This window comes from Humulus lupulus, chromosome 2, assembly GCF_963169125.1.
Source record: "Humulus lupulus chromosome 2, drHumLupu1.1, whole genome shotgun sequence".
Lineage (NCBI taxonomy): Eukaryota > Viridiplantae > Streptophyta > Magnoliopsida > Rosales > Cannabaceae > Humulus > Humulus lupulus.
Genome location: NC_084794.1, coordinates 294,328,041 through 294,355,727, shown reverse-complemented (window position 1 = coordinate 294,355,727; position 27,687 = coordinate 294,328,041). Strand labels below are relative to the sequence as shown.

Here is a 27,687-nt window from a genome sequence, read left to right as displayed (position 1 = left end):
TTTGTCTTGACTTAAATATCAAGTAAGAACAAACCAATAGGCATTAATATATTGAAATGAAGCATATTTATGATTAGTCTAAATTAGGAATTTTGGTTGATTTATGTCAGGGAACAAATCAATAGACTTTTCGTCCACAATTGCATTACATAATCTTTGTCTTTTAACACTTTGGTCGCTTTCCATAATCCTTGCCTTAATTAGTGGGGATGCATTTACATTATAATTGGTGAAAATGTTCTATTTTTTTTATTTTTTTTATATTTTGACCAAGTTTTACTTAAAATTATTTTATAAAAAATTATTAAAACTAGACCAAAATACAAAATAACTTAAAAAATATAGACAATTTTACCATAGATATATATAATATACTGTACATTACTACAATATAATAATTGCTTTCAAAAAAGTAATAAAAATATTATGAATAATTGGTCTCACATGTACATAAATAATTATATTAGGGATAAGAAAAATTTAGAAAGATTTAGCTATCAATTCTATTGGTGGATCACAAAATGGTTATTTTTGTCAAAATGACATTTTAAAAGTTTTTTTTTACTCTAGCCTAGTTTTAATAATTTTTTGCAAAATATTCTCTCATAATTTAGACAGCTAGTCGAAAATTTTGACAGATAGTCGAAAAATTCAAACAGTCGGTCGAAAATTTTAGACATCTGGTCGAAAAATTTAAACAGCTAGTCGAATTTTAGACAGAAGTCATTTTGCAAAATACTATCAAAAGTAAATCAAAGTACAAAATCGCTTAAAAAAAGAAGTCATTTTCATAAATTTCTCTTCACAAAATGGTTCATAATTTTAACAACTTGAACAAGAACAAGAGTCATGTGATTTTTCTTGACTCTTGCTAATTGTGGTATTTCAGCAGCATAGTGAAATCAACCAGCAAATTTCTATACAATGCTAGATTGAGTTTGGGGTAAGGTAATCTTCCTGAAACGTTGAGAAAGTCCCTTCATAAGTTTGCCATCTTTGTAGAGATGTGGGGAGGCTCTTGTTGTGTTTAATATGATCGTTTTCTTCATCTTCATAAGTCCCTTCATAAGTTTTCCATTGCTCAACAAGAGGACCTAAAATGTTGACTGCATGTCCCATTTCAGGCCTTTGGTATGGCTCACGAGCAGTACAATGTCCTGCCAATTCAGCCACTTTGTGTATGCTCTCCATTGTTTTCTCATCGATAGGATTGAGAGCTTGATCAAGAGCCTTTGGGATGTTCTCCTTGTTGGTTAGGACTCTCCGGAACCATGTTACCAAATGAGACTTCTCACCAGGCACAGTGTCATCTACAACTTTTCTGCCAGTGATGATCTCCATTAAAACCACACCAAATGCATAAACATCTACTTTTGTCGTCACTCTGCCGATTTCTGAAGAAAATCAACATGAATAAAAGTTCAGAAAATACCAATTTGGCCCCTGTATTTTTCTCAAATATCCAATCGGTCTTTGTGTTTTACAAAATGAATCAAAAGAGTGATCCTCGACTATTTTCTTTGTTTATCTGAATCTATCGCATCACTAACGACCTGAGAATTGATAGTATAATTGAAATATTTTTTAGCAAAATCAAGTGTAGGGTACTATTTTGATCCATTTTGTAAAACAAATGGTCCGAATTGTCATTTAATAAAACACAAAGGCCAATCACATATTGCATATTCGGGAAAAATATAAGGGCAAAAATGATATTTTCCCATAAATGATAGCATTTTAGTCAAGTTGTTTTAAAACCACATAATGATGTTTCAGTAATCAAAACATAAATTAGAGCACATAATTGTAATAGATTTGATCATTTGTGACCTATTGATTGTACATAACTAGCACTGAAAGCAAATTATAAACCAGTTTTTATTGAAGTTGATTATTTAAAAACTAAAAGCGAAAGAAGAAAAAACATTGAAGATCGATTTAAACGGGCTAGCCCAACCAAACCGCGAAAATCATTAAGCGAGTTAAACCTTTTTCTTTTTTTATATACATTAAATTACTTAAAATATGCTATAATCAGGCAAAACCAGCCAACTTACACCACTATTCAACACCATTTTAATATGGTTGGTATAATTAAAATATATTGGACTCGAAAGTAAATTGCAAGAATAGTGATATGCCCACACTTTTTGATGCTCCATATCAATATTGGACAAGTAATTTGACTATTGAAGAGTGAGGAGGATTGCTTACCAGCATACTCAGGTGCAAGGTATCCAAAAGTCCCGGCCAATCTTGTCTCCAAAGAGTGCTTCCCATGAGGGGCATTTTTCACCAAACCAAAATCAGCAACCTTGGCTCTCATCACATCGTCAAGAAGAATGTGTGATGGTTTTAAATCTCTATGAATAAAACTCTGTTGTGCTAAGCTGTGCATATATTCCACTCCACGTGCCACATCCAATGCTATAGTAATCCTTTGCTTCCAAGTAAGAGGAGACATCCCAAGATCATGCCAACCAAACAAATGTTGTGTCAATGTCCCTTGTGGCATGTATTCAAATACCAAAAGCCTCTCACTGCCATTGATGCAATATCCCAAAAGCTCAACCAAATGTTTATGCTTAACTTCTGTAAGATTCGAAATCTCAGCCTGAAACTCTTTCATCCCTTTGAAGCCCATGGCATCAGAGTCCATCCTTTTCACTGCAATTTTAGTCCCATCGGGCGACTCTCCTCTGTAAACAACTCCGAAACCCCCTCTGCCCAAAATATTATCTTCACTGAAATTATTTGTCACTTGTCTGAGAACTTCAATTGGGATGGCCACATTTCCACCCTCGAATACTGGAAAATCATTAACCATTTCTTCACTAATTTCAAGATTTTCACCCCTTCCCAACTTTGCGTGCCTATTCTTAAGGTAACATTTATATGACACAAACAATATAACAAGAACAAAGATAATCACAGCAATGACTATACCAGCAATCATACCAGCAGAAGCCCGATTACCATTCCCTGTTTCATTTGAACTCGCACCAGTCGTGTTGTTAGAACCAGAGCCCCAAGTCCCTCCACCTTCTGAGCCCTGAGTTTTCCCAAGTAAGAGATTACCAGTCGTTGTAAACTTCACCCTTGGTGGAAAAGTGGGAATTTCTCCAGTAAGATTGTTATTAGAAACATCAAGAACCTGAAGCTGAGGCAAAAGGGTCAAGGTCTTCGGAATCGAACCAGTCAAACTGTTATCATTCAGGTACAAATTCTTTAAAGATGTAAGATTAGCAAAAGCCGGTGAGATCGTCCCCACAAAACGCTGCTTTTGAAAATTCACAGTGATAACATTCCCATCAGAATCACAGATAACAAAACTCCAGTCTGAGCAAGCATCATTGGTTTTCCATGAATTTGCTAACAGCGTTGGATAACCCAAATCTCCTGCAACATCAAGCAAAGCCGTCACCTGAGCATCACAAGGTCCGGGAGTGTCCTTACAGAAACTGTTCGTTCCGTCGAGTTCAACATTGGTGACAGACTTAGGGAACGAAGGCATAGGACCCTGCAATTTATTGTTCGCCAAAGTAATGTTTCGCAGACTCGGAATTGACGACAAACTAGTCGGAACAATGCCGGTTAACAAGTTATCACGGAGCTGAAGATCGAATAGTGTATCCAAATGTGAAAGGTCCGGAATTGGACCAGTGAATTGGTTCTTTTGGAGCCAAACCTGGTACAAACTAGTCATGTTCGCCAACACTTCAATGGTCCCCGAAAGCCCCATTTGCTGATTATGAAGCCATATATTCCGAATCCCAGATCCAGCGAAACTCGAAGGTAAAACCCCAGTAAGGTTATTGTAAGAGAGGCTCACATCCTGCAAATTCGGGAATGAGCCGAAGATATCAGGAATGGTACCAAACAAATTACATCTGCCGGCATACAAAGTAGCCAATCTAGAAGATCCGGTGAGCTCGGCAGGGAAACTCCATGGCCCTAGATTGGTGTTTTGGCTGATATTCAAGGTCTGCAAACTGGTGAGTCCTTGAAAACAACCAGAAGGAATCGAAGTGAAATTGTTACTGTCAAGGTAGATTGTTTCGAGGAAAGAAAGATTGGCCATAGAAGGGAAAGCACCCTTGAAATAGTTGCCTTGAAGAGAGAGGGTGGTGAGCCGAGAGAGAGTACCGAGATCGGAAGGGAGAGTTCCGGCGAGAGACATATCTCTCAAGTAGATGGCGGTGACTTGGCCAGAGTTACTACACTTTATGCCTTTCCAGGCGCAGTAGTCGGCGGTGGACGACCAGCTCTTCGGAGCCGGAGATATTGCGGCGAGAAGCTTCGACATTACGGCGGATTCATCGGCGGCGGCGGTGATAATGAGGCAGATAAACCATGCAGATATTCGAAATCTCAAAACTATCGTTTTCAAAATCCCCATGGTTTTTTTCCGGTAGAGGGAGAAATAAAGAAAAGAAGGAACAAATAAAATGAGTATTGTTTGGTTATTTTCGCGCCAAAAGTAAACGTAAGTTGGTTTACTTTGACTATGTATATGATTTTTTAAAAGAAAATTAGACTAACATACTATACAGTAAGACTATATTTTTTAAGAAATATTGGGTGCAACAGCTCTGATTTAGAAACTAACTGGTGAACAGTGGAGTTACAAATATTCTGGTTTAATATTCTTACACTTGTTTTATGTGGGACACAATAGTCTAATACAGTATTTGCTACACTGATAGAAGATGGAAAAACATTCATAGTACTGTACAAATAGAGGCGATTCTACGACTTTTCCAGGACAGGTGTAGAAAGTTCAAGAGAGAAGAGGTTCAAGAATTTATGGCCCAAAAGATCACAGAAATGAGGAAGAAATTGATTGACAAGAATCATGAGGCTCCATCTAAAAACCAATTGATAATTAGTGGAGTTACACGTATTTTTATTAATGGTTCAATATTGTTACACTTAATATACCCTCAAGATGGTGGCGATTTTTCGCACTTGATCACAAGTGGCCCATTTTTTTTTGGCTCGCTTATATTTTTGTATCTCAAGTGTCTTTTCGCAATCTTTTGGATCTCGTGCGGCTTGGCTCACTCTTTTGGATCGGTGTGGATCGAATGCCCACTAAGAAATTGATTCTTGATACCATGACAAGAATCATGAGGGTCCATCTAAAAACCAATTAGTAATTAATGGAGTTACACATGTTCTTATTAATGGTTCAATATTCTTACACTTATTCTTATTCAATGAGTAACGCAATAGTCTAATATGAACTCTCTCGTCGCCTAGTCAGATTCTTGTGGTTGGTGTTGATAATGATTCAAGAAGAAGAAGAAGAAAAGGAGTTAATGATTCTGAATGTGATATCATTACTGGAACAAGTAAGTGTTGGAGAGAATCACTCTTATTCTGTCATGAATTGTTTCTTTTCTGTAGTGAGGAAAGGATTGGAAAATGTGGGTGGCTTCAGATTCAGTAAGAGATAAGAAGATGATATCATATCAGAAAAGAGAAACTGGTCAGTTGCTTGGTCTGATCTTGAATGAAATTTTGAGTCCTGATGTTGTTTTCTATTATCCAAGCCTATATATATCCAGTGATATTTTTACAAAGCATAACACTTGATGAGATACTTCATCAGATCAATGAACCAGATGTCAAGTCAAATACTTGGTTCTGAAATTAAGGAGATGTGGGAAAAGCTAGAGCTTCCAAGAACTGAATCAATGGTGGACCAAAATGGTCAAAACACAAGTAAGTAATCTTCTTCAAATAAAGTTGAAATTGAAGAGGTTGAACTACGTTATTTATCGCCGGGAAAAGGAGATCAATTGTGTCAAGAACCTGAAGAAAAATATATTGTTAGAATACTTATTTAAATGGTATATAAAATCAATTTGTTATAATTAATTTATTTAATAAGTCAGAATCAATATTTTATTTATTGACAGAATAATCTAATTAATGGTCAATATTATTTGGTATCCGATTTTGTATATCTCAATTGATTAAGAAAATATGTCAATCTGTAGCAGAGACTCTAATGGTAGGTCTCACTCTATAAATAAAGAGTACTGGTCCCTAAGCTAACTGCTCATTCTGACTATCAGTAACTCCATCTAAAAAGAGTTAGTGAGAGCTTGGAAGCCCGCGTACTCGTTCTAATTATTTTCTTTTTCTTTTGTAGATCTAAAGCTAAAGCTAGATCAATGACTGGAGGTATACAATTTTCAATCCTCTATTTGTATATGTTCAATCTATGTATTAATTTCGTCTACATGTATAGAATTGTTCACATGGAAATATTTCATTTTATTCTAACATATATCACTCGCTGAGGATCTAAAGGCTTTTAAGGCTGCAATATCTAAAGGCTTTTAAGGCTGCAATTGGAACAGCAGAGAAACAAGTGGAAAATCTTACACTCAAAGTTGGAGCAGTTGCTGAGCTTATGGGGTGTTCAAGGGAAAAGAGCTAAATTGAAGACTTAGAGCACTCACAATGGACTCACAATGGGTGTTCTACTCTATCCTTTAAAATATCTTACCAAAATATACATTTTTTTATTTTACCTCTAAATTTTATATTATACCATACATCAATTTTTCTATATATTTCTCTACATTATTTAAATATTATATCTTTAAACCTATTTTATTACTTAAAGTAAAATAAAATAATTGAAAAATAAAAAAGAAATAATAAATATATACTAAATAGAGATAGAAAGCTTATAAAGAAAAATAATAATATTAAAATATTATATAAATGATATGTAAATGCTATGTAAATGTAGATATGAATTAATTGAAGTTTGTGCATAATTATTATAAATATATGTATAAAGGAGCTGATGGAAGATATTTTTATAAGTTTTAGTTAAATATTATAGAGAAAGTATATTACAAAATATATCACCAAAACATACATTTTTATAATTTAACTCAAACTTTTACATTATACCATACATTTTGCTTCTCTATTTTTTCTCAACATCATTTATATATTATATTTTTTAAAATATTTTAATCATTTTAATAAATAAAATAATTAAATATAATAGTATCATACTCATATATATACAAAAGTTTATAAAAAAATAATAAAATATTTATAGCTTGATGAATAGTGTTTCACTACATATAGAGAAATACTATTCATTTAGGTAAAAAAATATAACTTTACATCATCTATTGGAAGACTACTTAACCATTTTTTCTCTATATTATAAAAAATAACACATTTTAACTCATCCATTGGGAATGCTCTTACATGTCATTGCTATCTGTTATATCAGCGATAAATTTATCAATACTTATGATCTTTTGAGTCCTTTTTCTGGTTTACAATCATTTTAAAATGAAATGAAGAGATTGTTTGGTCATTTTCCTCTACAAGTGAAGTTGTTATAGTTGAATATATTATTTTAAACCTTAGAAATGTCTTGGTTTCTTTTATGTTACTAATAATCTTGATAGTTTAGCTGAATACTTGTTAGTTATATACTTTGAGTTTCAAAAATCTAAATAAATCACTCTGAAGATCATTGGTAAGGAATAAGATCAGTTATATCATTTTATGCATGATGCAATTAATTAATATGATGGAAATTGCTTGACCCCATTTAATATTTATTAAATATATATATATGGATAAGACCCCAGTTATAAATCAAAATATGAGAATATAAACAAAATTTGATTCATTATACAAGAATAAGACCTTAATTCTGATACATAAATGGAAATTTTCAATAAATTCTCTATTTGTTTTTCTGAAGTTTCCTCATGCTGAGATGTTCTTAAACAATGATTTTTTGCTTTTATTATTATCAACATGTGAACCATAACCAAACATTTTGAGTTCCTTCAAATATAACTAATGTTTAACTGTGATACAGCTTTGACTTTGAATTATTACAAAGTGGGATTCCTTTGTCTCATTCTAAACGACATATTTCGAAAAAACGACAAGAACATTGAAAACAACATAAAACTTGGAAAACGACCAGAAAAAAAGAAACGACATACAGTGATGAAAACGACATAAATTTGAAAACAATATTAAACTAGAAAAACGACACCAATTGTGAAAACCTAAACTACATATAATAAAAATTACGATTATATATTATTATTATTATAATGATATTTTATACTATTTAAATTTATACTAATATAAATATTAAATATTTAGTCTTGTATTAAATATTATTATAATAATAATATTTTATAATATTTAAATTCATATTAAAATAATTAGTAACAAAATAGGATTATATATTATTATCATAATAATATTTTATAATATTTAAATTCATATTAATATAATTAGTAAAAAAATATGATTATATATTATTATTATAATAATATTTTATAACATTTAAGTTTATATTAATATAATTATTAAATATCTATATTATATATTATTATAATAATGATATTTTATAACATTTGTGTTGACCAACATTTTTGTCAACGACACTGAGTTAATTTGTACGACATATTAATAGATAAACGAGTTGAATTCAAGTAAATGGCACAAGAAATTTATAGTGCGAGAGTTAGTAATAACATACATCCACTTGCACTGTTATTTATCAACAAAGTCTCAAACTCAAGATCAAGAAGAAATAATACAATCAGTTGAGATTTGTATGTAAAGTGCGTACAAGAGAGTAATTCTTCCCTCTTGGTTTCTAGATCTCACGCAATTCTTCATTAGTTAGGGTTCATGAGTGAATGACATCCCTATTTATAAATGACCTTAATGGACTATAGGTCCTACATGTGTACGTGTGGGATCACAATAATCTAGTTACAACTAATATTCAAATACAAATTCAAATAAATTGACTAATACGGGAATAATACAACTTAAATATTAGTTACATAAATATCTTGGTATATCTTGTGAAATCCGAGTATTCAGCTAAATCGTGTACAGTTCCTCGAGCAAGTCCCGTGTTTTACCAACTTCTACCCTCAAGCAGATTACATAAACTTGTACTGGTGAGCCTTTTCAATGTGACGTAATTTTCTCGAGCAGCTCTCTGAAATTAATGTAATGTCGTGCCCATGTTTATTTTCTAGGTGATGCGCCACTACTCCAAATTTGGGTGAAACAATTTGAATTTGATTTATATTAATGTAATTGTTATATATATAGTCTTATATTAAATATTTATATAATATTATAATTTATATTAATATAATTAATAAATATCTATTTTCAGTTAGTTTTAAAGTATTTTCGATTAAATATTTAGAATATTCTGTTAAAGTTAATAAGAAAAACCATTAAAATCAATAACTTTAGTTATCTACACATTTTCTATATAGAAAATATATATATATATACATTTATATATTGTATTTGTTTAAACATTATATATTTGAACAAAACTCAAAAAGACTAGTCAGGCCACCATAAAATAATCTCTTTAACAACTAAAAAAACATTGACAATACAATTAAACATAATTCTTAAAATAACAATATATATAGCTATTGCTCTCATGTTCTACACTCTCACAAAATTTCCATTAACTCCCAAAGTTAAACAAAACAGCAAAAATTGTAACACAAAACATACTAATAAGGAAGTTAGAGAGTGAGATAGTTAAAGATTTTTATCTAATTTATTTTCATATTTTCATCATTTTTTTCTTCTGTCAATAACAGAATTGAAACTCACAGGTTCTACTTGTAATTCCATAAAATAATAATAAAAAAACTTAGAATAGATTTTTGTATTGAATCTTGGATTTATACAAATAAATATTATTATTTTTAATGCAAAATCTTATCACTGTAACTAGCTACGACTTTCTCATTTTTACAATGGTAACTAGTTACAACATTTCTCAGCGTGAAACTTGTAACCAGTTACACTTTCTCAGTTTCACTATAGTAACCAATGACAATATTTCTCAATTTAAAAAATGATAACTAGTTACAAAAATTTTCACTTTCACAATAATAACCAATTACATTATTTCTCAGTTTAACCGGTTACAAACTAGAACCAAAAGAAGAAGAAAAAAAAAGGTTTTCACTAACTTGGAACTGATTACATCTCTCAAACAAAGAAAAGTTATACCTGGTTACCATTATTTAATAAAAATTTGTGTTAACACATGCACAAATAGGATATCAAATGAGTTGGTGTAATCATAGATGGACTAACATAAAATTACTTCATATTCATTCAAAAAAAAGAACTAATATAAAACTAAAAAAGATATATATATAGGGGGAGACTGCGGTAATGCACCCCAAAATGCATTACCGTTACAGCACGCCCCCAAAAATGCCACTTGGGGGTATTTTTATCCCAATTTTTGTATCACAATATTTATTGCAGTTATAGTTACCCTCCTGCAAATTTTCAAGAAATTTGGAATAGTTTACACTGCCGAAAACAGAGTTTAAACAACTTATTGCACACACGCTTAATTTTTTTATACGCATGTAAAAGTAACTGTTTTGAACTTTGTTTTCAACACTGTAAACTATTCAAAATTTACAAGAGGATAACTATAACTATAATAAATACCATCATACAAAAAAAATTAGGATGAAAATACCCCAAAGTGACACTTTTTTGGGTGGCGTGTTGTACGGTAATGCATTTTGGGGTGTATACATATAAAAAATAAGCTATAAATATATATATATGCATAAACATATAGATGAAATAAGAAGTCATGTAGGATAAAAAAAGAAAGTAGCAATATATATAAAAAAAAAAGTTATAAAGTCTATTGAGTCATATAAATCTTTTAATTAATTGTTATAGTAAAAAATATTGAGGTTTAATGTTTTTCATGACTCTTTTATATAAAAAAAATGTCTAGATAACAAAAATCTTTAATTTTAATAATTTTTTTTTGTTAACTTTAACCAAATATTACACATATTTGATGGAATATACATTTAAAAGTTATTCAAAATAGTTATTTATTAATTATATTAATATAAATTTAAATATTATAAAATATCATTATTATTATTATTATAATAATATATAATACATAATTTTAATTTTTATTAAAAAAATTATTATATATATTTATAAAGAAAATATGTAACTATATAAAAAATTAAAATATCATTTATTTTTTATCAAGAATAAACAAATTTCTTCTCTAATTATAAATATGTGATATAAATAATATCTTAAATGTTTTATACATTAAATAATGTAGTTTATGATCTAAAATATTATCATATATATATTTAAATATGTTTATATCACATTTTAAATATATATATAATATTACTTATTTATTTAAAATTTACATGACAATTATAAAAATTTAATAAAATTAAGTAAATGTGCCCATGCATACATACGAGAATATGAATTATTTGAAACTTTATTGTCAAAAAAATTCATATAAAATAAAAATTAATTCAAGAAAAATCCCCGATAAGGCAAGATTGAATCGGATATTTCTTAAAAAAAAACATTGATTTAGTTGGCCGGCCCTACCTTTGCTTGCCTATCGGTATATGCTAAGCTTTTTTATTATCAAACAATGTTTTTTTAGTTATGTTTTTGTAAGTTAAATGACAACGTTGGTATTTGAAAAGTTTCTTATTTGACTACTAAAGTTTGATATCTGAACATGAAATTAAATATACATATAATACATTTTTTTCTTCTTATTTTGCGAGTAAGCCCCACTTGCCTCCGTGACTGTGGCATGACATGTATAATATATATATATCGATACTTTGTCACATATATTCTAAAGGTAAAGCACACAAAATAATGAACTTTTTCATTCTTTGGTCATATACATAAATATTAGTGTATGGTTAGTGTTGGTCAATAATCATTATATTATATATAGTTACCTTCTGAATGCATCAGATCAGTTGGACATGTCACAAACAAAAAACACTATAAAAGTCCATTAAATCAAAATTGTCAATAAAATTAATCCCCTTATCATTCATCATAAAATTGAATTGTTATTATTATTATTATTTTAAAGTTTTCATAATCAAAATAATATATAAAGTAGATACATAATACAACAAGTAATTAATTCAAAATAATAAATTAGTTCATACAACCTTATTCTTATTTTTATTTATAAATTTGTACAAATTATATAGACCCAATGTTAAGCTATTTTATGATTTGGTAATGATTACATTTTAGTTTTATACCTATAATATATATATACCTATATATATTCTTTTTTATAATAGAATTTATTACTATTGAGATTATAATGGACAAAGAGGTACAAATTAGAAAGAGGTACAAATTAGAAGATGAATTTTCTCCAACTAATAAAATTCATTGTTTAGCCTAAGATAAAGATATCATAAAAAAACTTTATGACCAATATAAGATATTTTATCATAAAAAAACTTTATGACCAATATAAGATATTTTATCATAAAAAAGCTTTATGCCAATATAAGACAAAGATATCATAAAAAAAGTAGGAAACAAAATTTTAATATTAGGAAATAGGATTTCCAGTTCATTTCATTTTGATAGACTATACTAATGTTTAAAATCATTACAAGAAAAAGGGTAATCAGAATAAACTACAAGTCTATGAGTCTAGTAGAGCAACTGGTTACACTTATATTAAATTAAAGCCATACACCTTTAGAAAAAGTTTCCCACAAAACTAACTTCATACCCACATCACATGAAATGTCTCAAATACCCTCAGTTAACATCAGGATTACTTTGTCTTTAAGTGTTTGGTAAAGTATGAAATATAATATAATGAAATGAAATTTATATTATTTTGACCAAAATGCTTTTATTTTACTATCTTATAAAGATTCTTTTTAAATTAAATTATAATTTTTTTATGTTAGTTTTTAATTATATACCAAATTATCTTTTTTTATTCTAAATTATTATTTTTTTATTAAATTACACTTATAGACAAATTAAACAAAGAAATAATATATATTACTATATATATTGTGTAGAACAAAGTACAATAAAATATCAATAATACTTCAAAAGTGTACTTAATTCAGTAGAATTTTTTATTTTATTAAAAAACTTATAAAATATAATTTTATACTAAAGATATACATTTCAATTTTCATAATTCGTAATTGATATATGTACGCCCTGGTTTTCCCACGGACTGGTTAGCAGGTCGAGCCTCGGACTAATCAAGGTTAGTCCGTAAGCCTCCCCAGGTCAGATACCTGGTTTTCCAGGTCGTACCCACTTAGCTCGAGGCATTCTCAAGAACTCGCCAATGCTGCCGAAGACTGGGGGAAGGAGTCCTTAAGGCCGAAGGTTGGGTCAGTGAATCAGCTCGTTGTGCGAGCTTATGCTCGTGGATCTCTGATCCTTTGTAAAGTCAACACACGCAAGATAAACGTGCCTATATCTGACATCACGTGTCCGATATCTCCCTGACTTTCCGGGCACACATCAGGAACGCGCGCATTCAGACACCCACAGCTGGGTTGGGCTGTGCAGCCCATTATCTCCTTACATACTGATTAGACCTCACTTATGTGTCAGGTTTAGGAATTAATCATAAATGTTACAGAGTTGATATGACCAATGGTAAGGTCACGTGATGACCTCCCTACCAACTTCCAGGTGCCTTCTCCTATAAATATTGGGACCCTGGGAGTTGATAGGGGTTAGAAAAAGTAGTCTCTAAAGAACCATATACTTTGTAAACCAAATACCCAGAATACATCAATAATATGGACTAGTGGAGTAGAAGGATTATAACCTTTGAACCACTTAAAAACGCGTCTTGAGTCACCTAGTTTATTCTCTAAGATCATATCTGTGACGGTTCTACTTTCAGCACTAATCTCTTTCTCTTATTCTCTTAATTACCTGTTGGCGAAGAACCGCGTCAACAGTTTGGTGCTTTCATTGAGAGCAAGTTCGATTAGTGCTACCACAAACATCCAACTATGGTGACCACTCGATCCAGGCATGGCAACGAAACAGAACAGCATGATGGGCAGGAGGCCCACCATGTTGCCATCCCTGATGAGCATATTCCTGAAGTTCAGCAGAGGCCAGGATCTGCTCGTGTTGCCAGGCCCAGCAGAGGCCAGGCCAGGATCTGCTCAGCAGAGGCCAGGCCCACCATGTTGCCACCATGCTCGTGGATCTCTGATCCTTTGTAAAGTCAACACACGCAAGATAAACGTGCCTATATCTGACATCACGTGTCCGATATCTCCCTGAATTTCCGGGCACACATCAGGAACGCGCGCATTCAGACACCCACGGCTGGGTTGGGCTGTGCAGCCCATTATCTCCTTACATACTGATTAGACCTCACTTATGTGTCAGGTTTAGGAATTAATCATAAATGTTACAGAGTTGATATGACCAATGGTAAGGTCACGTGATGACCTCCCTACCAACTTCCAGGTGCCTTCTCCTATAAATATTGGGACCCTGGGAGTTGATAGGGGTTAGAAAAAGTAGTCTCTAAAGAACCATATACTTTGTAAACCAAATACCCAGAATACATCAATAATATGGACTAGTGGAGTAGAAGGATTTTAACCTTTGAACCACTTAAAAACGCGTCTTGAGTCACCTAGTTTATTCTCTAAGATCATATCTGTGACGGTTCTATTTTCAGCACTAATCTCTTTCTCTTATTCTCTTAATTACCTGTTGGCGAAGAACCGCGTCAACAGTTTGGTGCTTTCATTGAGAGCAAGTTCGATTAGTGCTACCACAAACATCCAACTATGGTGACCACTCGATCCAGGCATGGCAACGAAACAGAACAGCATGATGGGCAGGAGGCCCACCATGTTGCCATCCCTGATGAGCATATTCCTGAAGTTCAGCAGAGGCCAGGAAAGCAGCCGGCGGGCCAGGACGACACTGGTAGCTCAGCACCCCAGCCACCTAATCCAAACCCGTGTTATTATACTGCGGTGGAGATGGAGAATGCTCAACTGAGGAGCCAGTTAGCAACAGCCGGTCGGCAAATCCAGGATTTTCTGGCCCGACTACCCCCTCTCACAACCAACGTTAACGTTGGAGAGAGACAAGGTGAGGCTCCTAAGTCTCGCCGGAGTAATCGGTCCAGACATAGCCGTTCAGATAGGCCTCATGCAGCCAACTCCGCCCCTTCATCACACCATCAAAAGACAAACTTCAGGGAAATGCCTGGGGTTAGACAGCAGCAATACAGCCGTTCGGTTAGGACGTCAACCCCTAGCTCTCAACCTTCCTCGAGGGCGCCCAAGAGAGCTCGAGGAAACTCCCGAAGGAGATCCGGGGCGGGCCAGCAGCGCCAGCCCGTCCCAGAAGACCGTCCTGCGCCTCGTCCAACTCGCCCTGGGCAGGACCAGCAAGCTGGCAGGGCCGAAAGGCCCCCGCCAAATTTGATCCGTACGGACGAAACTAGGATCGCCTCCCCAGTCAGGCATCCTCCTTCTCCAATCAGATACCCATCTCCTCAGCCCATTCGGGACGTCCCAGCCTACGGGAATAGTAGGAGAGACCCGCCGTCGGCTGGACCTTCCTGGCGCAGCAGGGTGCCAGGGGAAGGATCAGATCGTAACCGCCAAAGACGCACTCCAAGCCTATCCAGCAGGAGCCGCTGGACCGGTAGTCGCCGGAGTGATCTCTCGGGAGGAGACCTGCGTCAGCGACTGAGTTCAGCACAAAGTCACCAGACTACACAAGAAGGCGACCTCCGAGATCACCTCAACTCTCACAGAGACGATCGAACCGAAGATGGTAGGCAGGCCCGCTCGGCGGGGGTCCGATCCGAAGTACGTAACGGAGGGAATGTCCCAAATAACCTATCTCAAGATAGGAGGGGCAACAACCCACCTAATGTGTACAATGGGTCCGGAGCTGTGGAACATCCCCGGAATAACCCAGGATCTCAGGACAAAACCCTCGAGCGCCTAACTCAGATGGAGGAGCTGATGAGAAAGCTCCTAACAGAAAAAGAGAAAGACGAGTATGATTCGGGCGACGAAATGGAACTCTTCGCCCCCAATATAGCAGCGACGACCTACCCATCTGGTTTCCGTATGCCCCATTTGTCAAAATTCAACGGGGACGGGGACCCGTCGGATCATTTGGGGATGTTCAACACCCTAATGATGGCTCATAACATTGGCCCGGAGCTGCGTTCCTTGATCTTTCCTTCCACACTGATCGGACCTGCCAGGCAGTGGTTCAAGCAAAGTAAAAGACAGTCAATCAGCTCCTGGAAGACTTTTTCAGCTGACTTCAAAAGGGCATTCCGCGCCTCCCAGGCCGCCCGAATCCAGGCAGACTCCCTAGCTAACGTGAGGCAACAGCCCGGTGAAACGCTAAAAGCCTACTTGAGCAGATTCGCGAATGTCGCTGCTCGAGCTCGGGACGCTGACAATAGCTCTAAGCTCATGGCCATGAGAACCGGAATCCTAGTTGGAGGAGACCTGTGGAAAGATATTCAAAGGAAGGGAGTCGGCTCGGTTAACGAATTCCTTAACAGAGCCCAAGAATGGATAAACTTAGAGGAAGCTGAAGCTTCAGCCGCAGGGACCAGCCAGGTTCCCGAGAAGCCCGCTGGGGCAAGGACGGAGATCGCGGTGGCAATCCCCAGCGACGCGCAAAACAACCAGCCCGGCAGTGGCAAAAGAAAGGGAAACGTTGAAAACAGCTAGCACGGTCAAAAGAAGAATAAGTCTGTGGATAAATTCAAGCCCGTGTTTACAACATATACCGAGCTCACCCAGTCCAGGGAAAATATTTTCCTGGCCAACGCTGCTCGGGTCCCCTGGAAGAGGCCGGAGCCATTGAAGCACCACAAGGGAAAGAGAGATACTTCGAAGTTCTGCCGTTTCCATAACGACATCGGCCACAATACCGACGATTGCAGACATCTAAAAGATGAAATCGAGACTCTCATCCGAGCAGGCCCCTTGGCGCAATATTCACGAAACAGGGTCCCAGCAGGTCGACCAACTCCAAAAGTCCCAGCCAATCAGCCCGGGCCTCGGGTAGATCAGGACGTCCCTCCTCCCGTGATCGAGGGAGAGATATCCACCATCTCTGGAGGGCCACATATGGCTGGCACGAGCAGAGGCGCACAGAAGAGGTACGTGAATGAGTTAAAGGCTCATAACGGAGCGGAGTTCGTCCCGGAGCAACGTCAGTCAAAACAGCAACGGTTAGAGAAACAACTGATAACTTTCACGGAGGAAGACGCAGGCCATGTCCAATTCCCTCATAACGATCCCTTGGTCGTAGCAGTCCAACTCGCCAACCGGAAAGTAAGGAGAGTGTTGGTGGACAATGGGAGCTCGGTGAACCTCCTATTCCGATCCACCTTAGAAAAGATGGGTCTGATTGTCGCCGAGCTAAAGGCCACCTTGATGATGCTATATGGTTTTTCGGGAGAAGGGTCAACAGCGATAGGGACGATCGAGCTGGTGATCACCCTAGGAGAAGAGTCTCGGACAGTCTCCAAGCTACTCGAGTTCGTGGTCATTGACTGCTCCGCTGCCTACAACGCCATTTTGGGACGACCTGCGCTCATAGCTTTCGAGGCCATCACTTCCGTTTGACACCTCGCCATGAAGTTCCCTACTTCAACAGGAGTCTGTACCATCAAGGGTGATCAACTCGCTGCCAGGGAATGCTACAACATTTCCATGAAGGGAAAGTCTAAACCCGGGCAGTTGGCAATGCCCATTCAGGGCGAAGAGGAATCTCAGGGACCCAAGGCGGCTCCCGAGATTGAAAAACCTCAGATTTCCGAAGAGGAAAAGATCGCCCTAAATGAGGACATTGACCCCCGAGTAGGCGAGGACAGATCCGAGCTCCAACCTATTGAGGAGCTCGAGGAGGTGAACATTGACGAACAAAATCCGTCACGGACGGTTAAGCTTGGGAAGAACCTCTACAACAAGAGAAAGGCGGAGTTGATTACATTTTTGAAGAATAGCTTGGACGTATTTGCTTGGTCCCACGAGGACATGGTGGGGATTAGTCCGAGTATCATCATGCACACACTCCACCTGGATAAAAGTGTTCCTGCCAAATCCCAAAAGCAGAGGCGTTTAGGAACGACCCGAGCCGAAGCCCTTGAAGAAGAAGTGGCCCGGCTAAAAAAGTGTGGCTTTATCCGCGAAGCCAAATTTCCAATTTGGGTCGCTAATCCCGTGCTGGTTCCAAAGCCCAACGGGAAGTGGCGGACCTGTATTGACTTCTCCGACCTGAATAAAGCCTGCCCCAAGGATTGCTTTCCATTGCCAAGGATCGATCAGCTGGTGGATGCCACGGCGGGGCACGAGCTCATGTCCTTCATGGACGCGTACTCAGGCTACAATCAGATCACGATGAACCCGGGGGACCAGGAGCATACCAGCTTCATGACCCCAACGAATGTCTATTGCTATAAAGTCATGCTATTTGGTCTGAAGAATGCCGGAGCTACCTATCAGAGGCTAGTAAACAGAATGTTCGCGGACCAGATCGGAAAGAACATGGAGGTGTATGTTGATGACATGCTTGTCAAATCAAAGACTGCCGACAACCATGTTCCCGACCTGGAAGAATGTTTTGGAATACTACGAGAATACGGCATGAGGCTCAATCCTCAGAAATGCACGTTCGGTGTCGCATCGGGGAAATTCCTGGGGTTCATAGTCAATACCCGAGGAATCGAGGCAAACCCCGACAAAATCAGGTCACTGCTCGAGCTTCCTTCCCCCAGGTCGCGGAAAGACGTCCAAGGCCTCATAGGAAGAGTGGCAGCACTCAACCGGTTCATTTCCAAATCAACCGACAAGTGTTTGCCCTTCTACAACCTGCTCCGGGGAAACAAGAAGTTTGAGTGGACAGTAGAATGCGAAAGCGCATTCCTCGACTTGAAGTCCCATCTGGCTGAGCCGCCCGTGCTGTCCAAGCCCAGGGCAGGAGAACCTCTTTATCTATACATGGCCGTCACTGAGGATGCAGCAAGCGCCGTGCTAGTGCGAGAAGAGGATCAAGTTCAAAAGCCAGTCTACTACATCAGCAAGAGACTCCTCGGAGCAGAATCAAGGTACACCATGATGGAAAAACTGGCGTTCTGCCTAATCACGGCCTCGCGAAAGCTTAGGCCGTACTTCCAGTCCCACTCTGTACACGTCATGACCGATCAGCCTTTAAGGCAGGTTTTGCAAAAGCCTGAAGCATCGGGACGTTTGCTAAAGTGGGCGATCGAACTCAGTCAGTTCGAGATTTTCTATACTCCACGAACTTCCATAAAAAGTCAGGCCTTGGCCGACTTCGTGGCGGAGTGCGCGGGATTCCAGGAGAATCCATCAGAAGGCTTGCCTTAGGTCGCTTCCCCACATTCGTCGTGGAAGATCTTCGTCGATGGTTCATCTAACGAGAACGGCTCCGGGGCCGGAATCATCCTGATATCCCCCGAGGGACATAGATTCCACTCGGCGCTAAGGTTCGGGTTCAAGGCGTCTAACAACGAGGCAGAGTACGAGGCTTTGTTGGCTGGGCTGAGGGTAGCTAGCGAGCTAAAGGCGAACTCCGTCCAGTGCTTCAGTGACTCCCAGCTCGTGGTGAACCAGGTTCTGGGAGAATATCAGGCGCGAGGACCCAAGATGGCTGCCTACTTGGCAAAAGTAAAAGCCGAGCTGTCCACATTCGGGAGAGGATCGATCAAACAAATACCTCGGGAGCCAAACGCCAACGCAGATGCTCTCGCCAAACTCGCCACCTCGGGAGAGGCAGAAACCCTGGGGTTGGTACCAATAGAATTTTTGGAAAAACAAAGTATAGAAGGATGTTGGGCAGAGATCGAGATGATTGATATTAGGCCAACCTGGATGACTCCCATTCTTGAATATCTCGTCGAAGGCAGGTTACCCGAAGAACGTAATGGCGCATGACGAGTCCTTTATCAAGCTCCTAGATATATGCTAGTCGAAGGAGTGTTGTACCGACGTGGGCACTCCCTACCTCTCCTCCGATGCGTTCTTCCAAGTGAAGCGGAGGCCATCTTGCAGGAAGTCCACGAAGGATTCTGCGGAGACCACACTGGAGGGCAAAGCCTAGCCTTAAAGGTTCTCAGGCAAGGTTATTACTGGTCGACTATGTCCAAAGACTCAATCTCGTACGTAAAAAGGTGCGAAAAGTGTCAACGATTCGTTGTGGTTGCCCGAGCTCCTCCGGTCGAACTAAAAATGATCTCGGCTCCTTGGCCATTTGCCGTTTGGAAAATAGATCTAGTGGGCGCCCTGCCCACCGGAAAAGGCGGGGTCCGTTACGCCGTGGTCGCCATCGATTACTTCACCAAGTGGGCCGAAGCAGAGCCATTGGCGACAGTAACATCGAAGAAAGTACTCGACTTTGTGGTGAAAAGCATCATTTGTCGATTTGGCCTTCCTAAGAAGATCGTCTCCGACAACGGCACCCAATTTGACAGCGATCTGTTCACCAAATTTTGTGAAAGGCACGGAATTGTGAAAAGTTTCTCGTCCGTGGCCTATCCCCAGGCGAACGGCCAGGTCGAGGCTGTGAACAAAACTCTAAAGACAAGCCTCAAGAAGAGGCTAGACGAGGCAAAAGGGGTCTGGCCAGACCAGCTCCCCCAGGTCCTGTGGGCGTACCAGACCTCGCATCGAACTCCCACGGGTCACACTCCTTTCTCCCTAACCTTTGGGAGTGAAGCAGTCCTCCCCGTGGAGGTTAAAGTTCTGTCGCATAGAGTCCAATCCTACGACCAAGACCGGAACCACGAACTCCTGTGCCATTCCCTAGACCTAGTTGATGAAAAGCGGGAGGATTCGCAACTCCAACTCGCCCATTATCAGCAAAAGATCACTCGCTACTTCAACACCAAGGTCAAAAAACGCGTCTTTAGCGTTGGCGATTTGGTCCTAAGGAGAGTTTTCCTGGCCGGAAAAGATCCCAAAGATGGCGTCTTGGGACCAAACTGGGAAGGACCATACCAGGTCATCGAAGTCATCAAGGAGGGAACTTATAAGTTAGCTCGACTTGATGGAGGGGCGATCCCGCGGACTTGGAATGCCATCCACTTAAAGAAATACTATCAATGATCCACTTGTAAGGCCTGGAGGGCCACTTTCTATGTATAAATAAGAATCGAATGTTTCTTTTTACTTGCTGGTGTGATTTTAAAAGTAACCACGAAAGACCCTTTCCCAGTTACTTGGGGGGCATATGGTACCTGGATATAACCAGGTCTCCTTAACGGCTTAGGTGTTGACTCTTATCTATGGGTAAGGGTTAGCGCGAACTAAGTCCTATCCTGGTTTTAACCGAGTCATAAAACTTAGAAGTTAACTTAAATTTATTGATCGTGGTTCTTCTTAAAGAGCTCGGGATATGGATAAAAGTTAACACGAACTAAGTTTTCAAAATAAGTTCCTGGTTTTAACCGGGTCATAAAACTTAGAAGTTAACTTAAATTTATTGATCGTGGTTCTTCTTAAAGAGCTCGGGATATGGATAAAAGTTAACACGAACTAAGTTTTCAAAATAAGTTCCTGGTTTTAACCGGGTCATAAAACTTAAAAGTTAACTAAAATTTATTGATCGTGGTTCTTCTTAAAGAGCTCGGGATATGGATAAAAGTTAACACGAACTAAGTTTTCAAAATAAGTTCCTGGTTTTAACCGGGTCATAAAACTTAGAAGTTAACTTAAATTTATTGATCGTGGTTCTTCTTAAAGAGCTCGGGATATGGATAAAAGTTAACACGAACTAAGTTTTCAAAATAAGTTCCTGGTTTTAATCGGGTCATAAGACTTGGAAGTTAACTTAAGTTTATTGGTCGTGGCTCTTTCTTAAAAGAGCTCGGGATATAAATAACGGTTAGCATGAACTAAGCTTATATAAAAAAATATATATAAGTTAAGATTGCCAAGTAAATCGTCTCGAGGTGAAAACACCTCATGAAAAGGTTACAAAGAAAATAAAAATAATTAAAAATGCTCAAAGAGAAGTGCCCTAAGCCCCATCAGCTGGTCCTTTGGAGGTCGTGGTCTCGTCCTGCTCCACCGCGCCAGAGGCCTCCCTAGTCTCCGAGGGCGGTGCCTCTTTGTTTAGGCGGGCTTGGAGCTTCGGCAGCAAAAAAGCCCAGAGGTTCGGCGGCATAAAAGAGAAGTCAGCATCCGGGTTATGGGCCCAGCAGTGATAGAACAGGTCCTGCATGGACTGCTCCGAGATGGCCCGCTCGGCTTCCAAGGCGGCCTCCAGGGTGGTCTGGGCCTCGGTCTTCGCTGCCTCAAGATCTGTTCGCGAAGCGGCAAGGGAGGTTTTAAGTTCTTGGTTCTCGGAGCGGCTCCTCTCTAGCTCGGCCTTCGAAGTCGCCAGCGCATCTTTCGCCGCCTGAGCTTCCTGAAGGGCGGCCTGGCGCTCAGCCTCCATCTCCTCGAGCTGAGCCTTGGTCCTAGCGATACCTCGATGAGCGGCAGCAATGCCCTGCAAGAAAGGAGGGGTCAGTTGGCTAAGTGGAAAAACAAGGCATTGTATAAGTGTCATGGCTTTAAAAGAGTGGGGCAGATTACCGTTAGGGTCATGTCCAACGAAGACTCTATGACTCGGACCGGGCTCGTTGCTTCGATAGCCCGAAGATCCTTCTCTTTGAGCTTGTAGAAGCGGCCGACGGCATAGCTCGCCGACTCATACACCGTCCCCCAGAATGCTTCTAGGATCTTTCCCAGATCTTGGGGGTCGACCGGGATGTGTATGTCCGGAGTCCCGACCTCCAGCACCACGTTCTGGGTGGCTGGTGGAGACCGTTGGGGCGGCGGGGGCATGTGTCCTACTCGGGCAGCAGGGAGGATTGCCCCCCCGGCCTGGGACAGCGGGGTCTTTTCCTTCTCCTTAGCTGGGGATTTGGTGGAGGCCCCGGCCGCACTCTTGGACTCTCGGAGCCTTTTCAACCTTGGCCCTGCTGGGGAATTCCCGCCGAAGACTACACCCCGCAGATTACCCCCGGGCTGAGACATCTCTTCTGCCAAAAGCAAAAACATGGTTATTACAAGTTAGCAAACATGCAGAGGTTAAAAGCGAAAAAGTATACGAATATTAAGGGAGCCCTACCGCCCGAGCTGGAAGGGCCTAGGGCAATTATCTCACGAACTGGCGCAGATTCTAGGTCCGGTTCTGACTCGGGGCTTGACTCTTCTACATACTGTCTAAAACCCAGGGCATAGGCACCCCTCTGAAGTGATGGCCATGTGCGTAAGTTGGTCCCATACTCCTAAAAAAGGATCGACCTAAAAGCTAGGGTGTTATCTACTACTATGGTACCCCTAGGCCGGCTCTCTTGGTGATCCAGCATGAGCTGGTCAACACAATGGAGCAGGAGTGTGTTCAGGTCCGGGTCCCTCCCGTGACGATGGATGATCTGCCTAGGATTGAACCTAACCAGCCGGGGGTCTGCAGTGGTCCTATATACATTCTTAAACAAATAAGGGTTACCTTGACCAGAAGGACCCGCGGCTGCTCCGGTTTGGATCCTCTCCTCGTCCATCCCCTGAGCGACCTCCAAGGTCCTCTTTCTATTCCTCACGAACGGAACTTCAGCCGCCTCGTCCTCCTCATCTTCTTCTGCCGCGACCTCCTCTACGGTGATAGGCCTGGTGTCGCGGGCTGGGGGAGGCCCCCGAGGCCTCTTCAGGTTTAGAGTCTGGTTTAGGAAGATCAATTTGCAGAACACCATCGTCTCGTCCGTCACGAGCGCGCGGTAGTCCTTTTCATTGGGGGCAAGCCTGCCAGTGTTTCATATTGACCCCCGAGGGTCGCAGACTTCTCGGTCCTCGCGTAGATGGCTGCAAGATTGGGCTGGAGTCAGAATGGAATACGGGGGAGCTAAAATTAAACAAAACTCAAAAGGCGAGCTAGGGTCAGGGTTCACTTACGAGGACGATTGAAGTAGTGGTGCTCACAGTTCCGGAACCCAGTTGACATAAAAAACTGGTCCTTGAAGTCATTTGGGTGACTCGGCAGCTCGATGACCGCCGCCGTATTGGGAAAACAGGTTAAATAGTAAAACCCGTCACCTCGCCCCCGCTGATCCGGGCTGGCTTTGAGGCAAAAGAAATATAAAATATCAGCAGGAGTAGGGACCTCCCACTCCTTCTTCTTGAACAAGTACCTCAACCCCGCCAGCAGACGGTAGGAGTTGGGGGGGAGCTGAAATGGGGCCAGCCCCACGTAGTTCAGAAAGTCGGCGAAGTACTGGTCCAGGGGGAGGAAGGCCCCTGCCTTGAAATGCTCACCACTCCAGGCCGCGAACGATTCGTCTAGCGGCGTACATCTCCGCTCGCCCTCCGCAGCAGGTCGGGCTATGACTGAGGCCTTCCCTAGTGGGATCTTGTGGGTGAGGAAAAGTTTATTGATCTTCGCCTGGTCGGTCACCTTGGAGACGATCCTCTCCGCCTCAAAGAATGCGTCAGGGGCCACCTCGACTTGTCTCTCTACGGCCGGCCCAAAGTGGGGGATTGGCGAGCTGGGCATCACCGCCTTTCCTTTCTCTTGGTGGGAGATCGAGCTTCCCACGTTCTTCTGAGGCAGGTCCCTTTTTGGAGCCATCTGGTCGCCTATCGAGCAAAAGAAAACACGTTAGAAAAGGCGACCCAAGCAGAAGGACGAAGCAATTATTATGTACACGAGCTGAGGTAAGCCCAGCCCGTGGAGAGTGGAACCACGCGGTTCAATGAACACGCGCATATGCTCCCAACAGATCCCAGGTTACTCGGAATTCGTGTGTTAGGGGGATCAGAGTAAAAAATTTCCTTGGGGGGGAAGTTCCAACAGGCAGAACGATGCAAAACCGCTTTTGAAGCGTATCCCTTAAGCTATCCGGTTTTGCACCCAAAATTCCTAAAAATCCTAAACCAGAAATTGTTCCTGAAGAAGCATCTTGAAACCCATACTCTAAGGCGATTTCCTACAACAAGTGTGCCCTAGCCTAAAAGGGGCTGTCACCTTCCTACCCTCGCAACCCGGAAAACCCTTGCATGCGGCTACAGTAAAAATTATCACCTAAACTACAGTGGCATGTTTTCAGAATGAACAGGGTCAGAAAACTTACAGTATGTGGCTGGACGGTAAACGTGAGTGTTGCGTTGGTAGGAGCCTCGTCGATGCAGTAGCTTCCAAAGCTTTGGAGGAACTCTTGCGCCTAAGCTTCGAGAACAAGGAAAATGGTGGCAGTAGAGCCGAGGGTTTCGTTCTTCTGAAAGTCAGAGAAGGAAGAAGGAAAGAGATTTGGGAAATATTTGAATGAAGGGGCGGTCCGTGCGTAGGATGGCCACCCCCCTTTTATATAATGGAAATATCACGTGAAGAAGGCTCTTGGATGGCCCTAGTGAGGGATCCGAGGCCTTCCAATCGAAATATGAAACGACGGCTGGGCAATAGGCTAGGCCATTAAATGCGGTTCTCGTAAAACGTACTGTCACCACCCACGGCGTTCCACGTATCAGACGCCTGCACAAAAAGTGGAATGTGAAGGGTTGTAGGGAAGTCTAAAAGCCCCTACTGTGGTCTTCTATATATGACGTCATATACCACGAGCAGGAGCTTGGGGGGCAGATGTACGCCCTGGTTTTCCCACGGGCTGGTTAGCAGGTCGAGCCTCGGACTAATCAAGGTTAGTCCGTAAGCCTCCCCAGGTCAGAGACCTGGTTTTCCAGGTCGTACCCACTTAGCTCGAGGCATCCTCAAGAATTCGCCAATGCTGCCGGAGACTGGGGGAAGGAGTCCTTAAGGTCGAAGGTTGGGTCAGTGAATCAGCTCGTTGTGCGAGCTTATGCTCGTGGATCTCTGATCCTTTGTAAAGTCAACACACGCAAGATAAACGTGCCTATATCTGACATCACGTGTCCGATATCTCCTTGACTTTCCGGGCACGCATCAGGAACGTGCGCATTCAGACACCCACGGCTGGGTTGGGCCGTGCGGCCCATTATCTCCTTACATACTGATTAGACCTCACTTATGTGTCAGGTTTAGGAATTAATCATAAATGTTACAGAGTTGATATGACCAATGGTAAGGTCACGTGATGACCTCCCTACCAACTTTCAGGTGCCTTCTCCTATAAATATGGGGACCCTGGGAGTTGATAGGGGTTGGAAAAAGTAGTCTCTAAAGAACCATATACTTTGTAAACCAAATACCCAGAATACATCAATAATATGGACTAGTGGAGTAGAAGGATTTTAACCTTTGAACCACTTAAAAACGCGTCTTGAGTCACCTAGTTTATTCTCTAAGATCATATATGTGACGGTTCTACTTTCAGCACTAATCTCTTTCTCTTATTCTCTTAATTACCTGTTGGCGAAGAACCGCGTCAACATATATTTTGTATAATTTAAACTTTTAGTTAGGGCTGAGCATCGGTCAGTTTTGACGATTTTTTCATGTTATTAAATTCAGAATTCGGTTTTCGGGTCTAGATTAGTGTGATTCAAAAACTGACTGACCAAACCAATTAAAAAAAAACCAACTGTTTTAGACCGCAATTTAGTTGTTTAAACCAACCAAACCGAAGTTCATTTAAAAAAAAAAAATCATAGCATTTCGACATTACAAAAGTATTTGTGACATAGCATTTCGACATTGGCATTCCACATTACAAAAGTATTTGTCACATAGCATTTCAACTTTGGCATTCCACATTACCAAAGTATTTGTGACATACCATTTCGACTTTGGCATTTGTGACATGCCATTTCGACTTTGGCATTTGTGACATACCATTTCGACTTTGGCATTACAAAAGACTACACACACGGTGGGACCATTGTTGATATTATAAATGGGGTTGATGAGCAACCTGAGTTTCTTACTCATCTCCGACCTCTTCCACTCTCTCTCCTCTGTTTTGAAACTTGAAATTGTCCCTGGCGTGATCGAGATCATTGCCAAGCTTGAATATCTCCAGTCATCGTCGGAGGGATCCATAGAATGGAGCCCTCTCCGACCTCTTCATGTCTCTCCTCTGTTTCCGAACTTCACGTTGTCACAGGCATCACAGTACCCATAGCCAAGCTGGAATCTCTCCAGTCATCGTCGGAGGGTGGCTTAATCAACAAGTATACAGAAATGAAGATGGTTAGTACTAATATAAACAACTCCAACTCCTACGTGCTTTATATGACTAATAATCAGTGCTCTGTTTTTTCTTCCAGGTCACGCTCATAGATGATTGCGTACCACCCGAGCTATTATCTCTGTCCTCGGTTTTGAAACTTGACACTGTCTCCGGCGTCATAGTACCCATAGCCATAGCCAAACTCGAATCTCTCCATCCATGGCAGGGCCGCTGGACAACAACATGTCAAGAAATGAAGAAGGTTAGACTAATATAACAACTACTAAGTCCTTTGTATGACTAATAACCATTGCTCTGTTTTTGTTCCAGGTCAAGCTCATCGTTTGGGTACCATACGATCCATTTTTCATGAAAGATTGGAGCTCATTCACTTCTCCGACCTCTTCAAGTCTCTCCTCTGTTTCAGAACTTGACATTGTCACATGCATCATAGTACCCATATTCAAGCTGAAATCTCCCCACTCATCGTCGGAGGGTGGCTTGATCAACAAGTGTACAGAAATGAAGATGGTTAGTACACTTCTACTCCTACGATGTACAGAAATGAAGTTGGAGTTATAGCAGTACTTACCATTCTACGTGTTTTTTATGACTAATAATTAGAATTAGTGCTCTGT

The 27,687-nt window shown here is 40.1% G+C and overlaps 1 protein-coding gene across 2 annotated transcripts; it reads right to left on the bottom strand.

Annotated features, from left to right (window-relative positions):
- Nucleotides 1-775: 775 nt before the first annotated feature.
- LOC133819887 (receptor-like kinase TMK4) lies at nucleotides 776-4,382 on the bottom strand. 2 transcript variants are annotated; one of them, XM_062253266.1, is made up of 2 exons: nucleotides 2,215-4,382; nucleotides 776-1,394 (listed from the first exon to the last, which is right to left on the bottom strand). In XM_062253266.1, exons 1-2 carry the CDS (start codon nucleotides 4,304-4,306, stop codon nucleotides 928-930), a joined length of 2,559 nt encoding a protein of 852 aa, XP_062109250.1. In that variant the 5' UTR covers nucleotides 4,307-4,382; the 3' UTR covers nucleotides 776-927. The 2 variants fall into 2 exon arrangements, with proteins under 2 accessions (XP_062109250.1, XP_062109251.1); XM_062253267.1 differs by lacking the exon at nucleotides 776-1,394 and adding an exon at nucleotides 1,405-1,553.
- Nucleotides 4,383-27,687: the final 23,305 nt, after the last annotated feature.

Coding starts and splice junctions, on each gene's coding strand:
- LOC133819887 (XM_062253266.1), bottom strand. CDS start 4,306: ATGTCGAAGCTTCTCGCCGCAATATCTCCGGCTCCGAAGAGCTGGTCG. Junction 1,395..2,214: donor CCTTGCACCTGAGTATGCTG/GTAAGCAATCCT, acceptor GATTTTCTTCAG/AAATCGGCAGAGTGACGACA.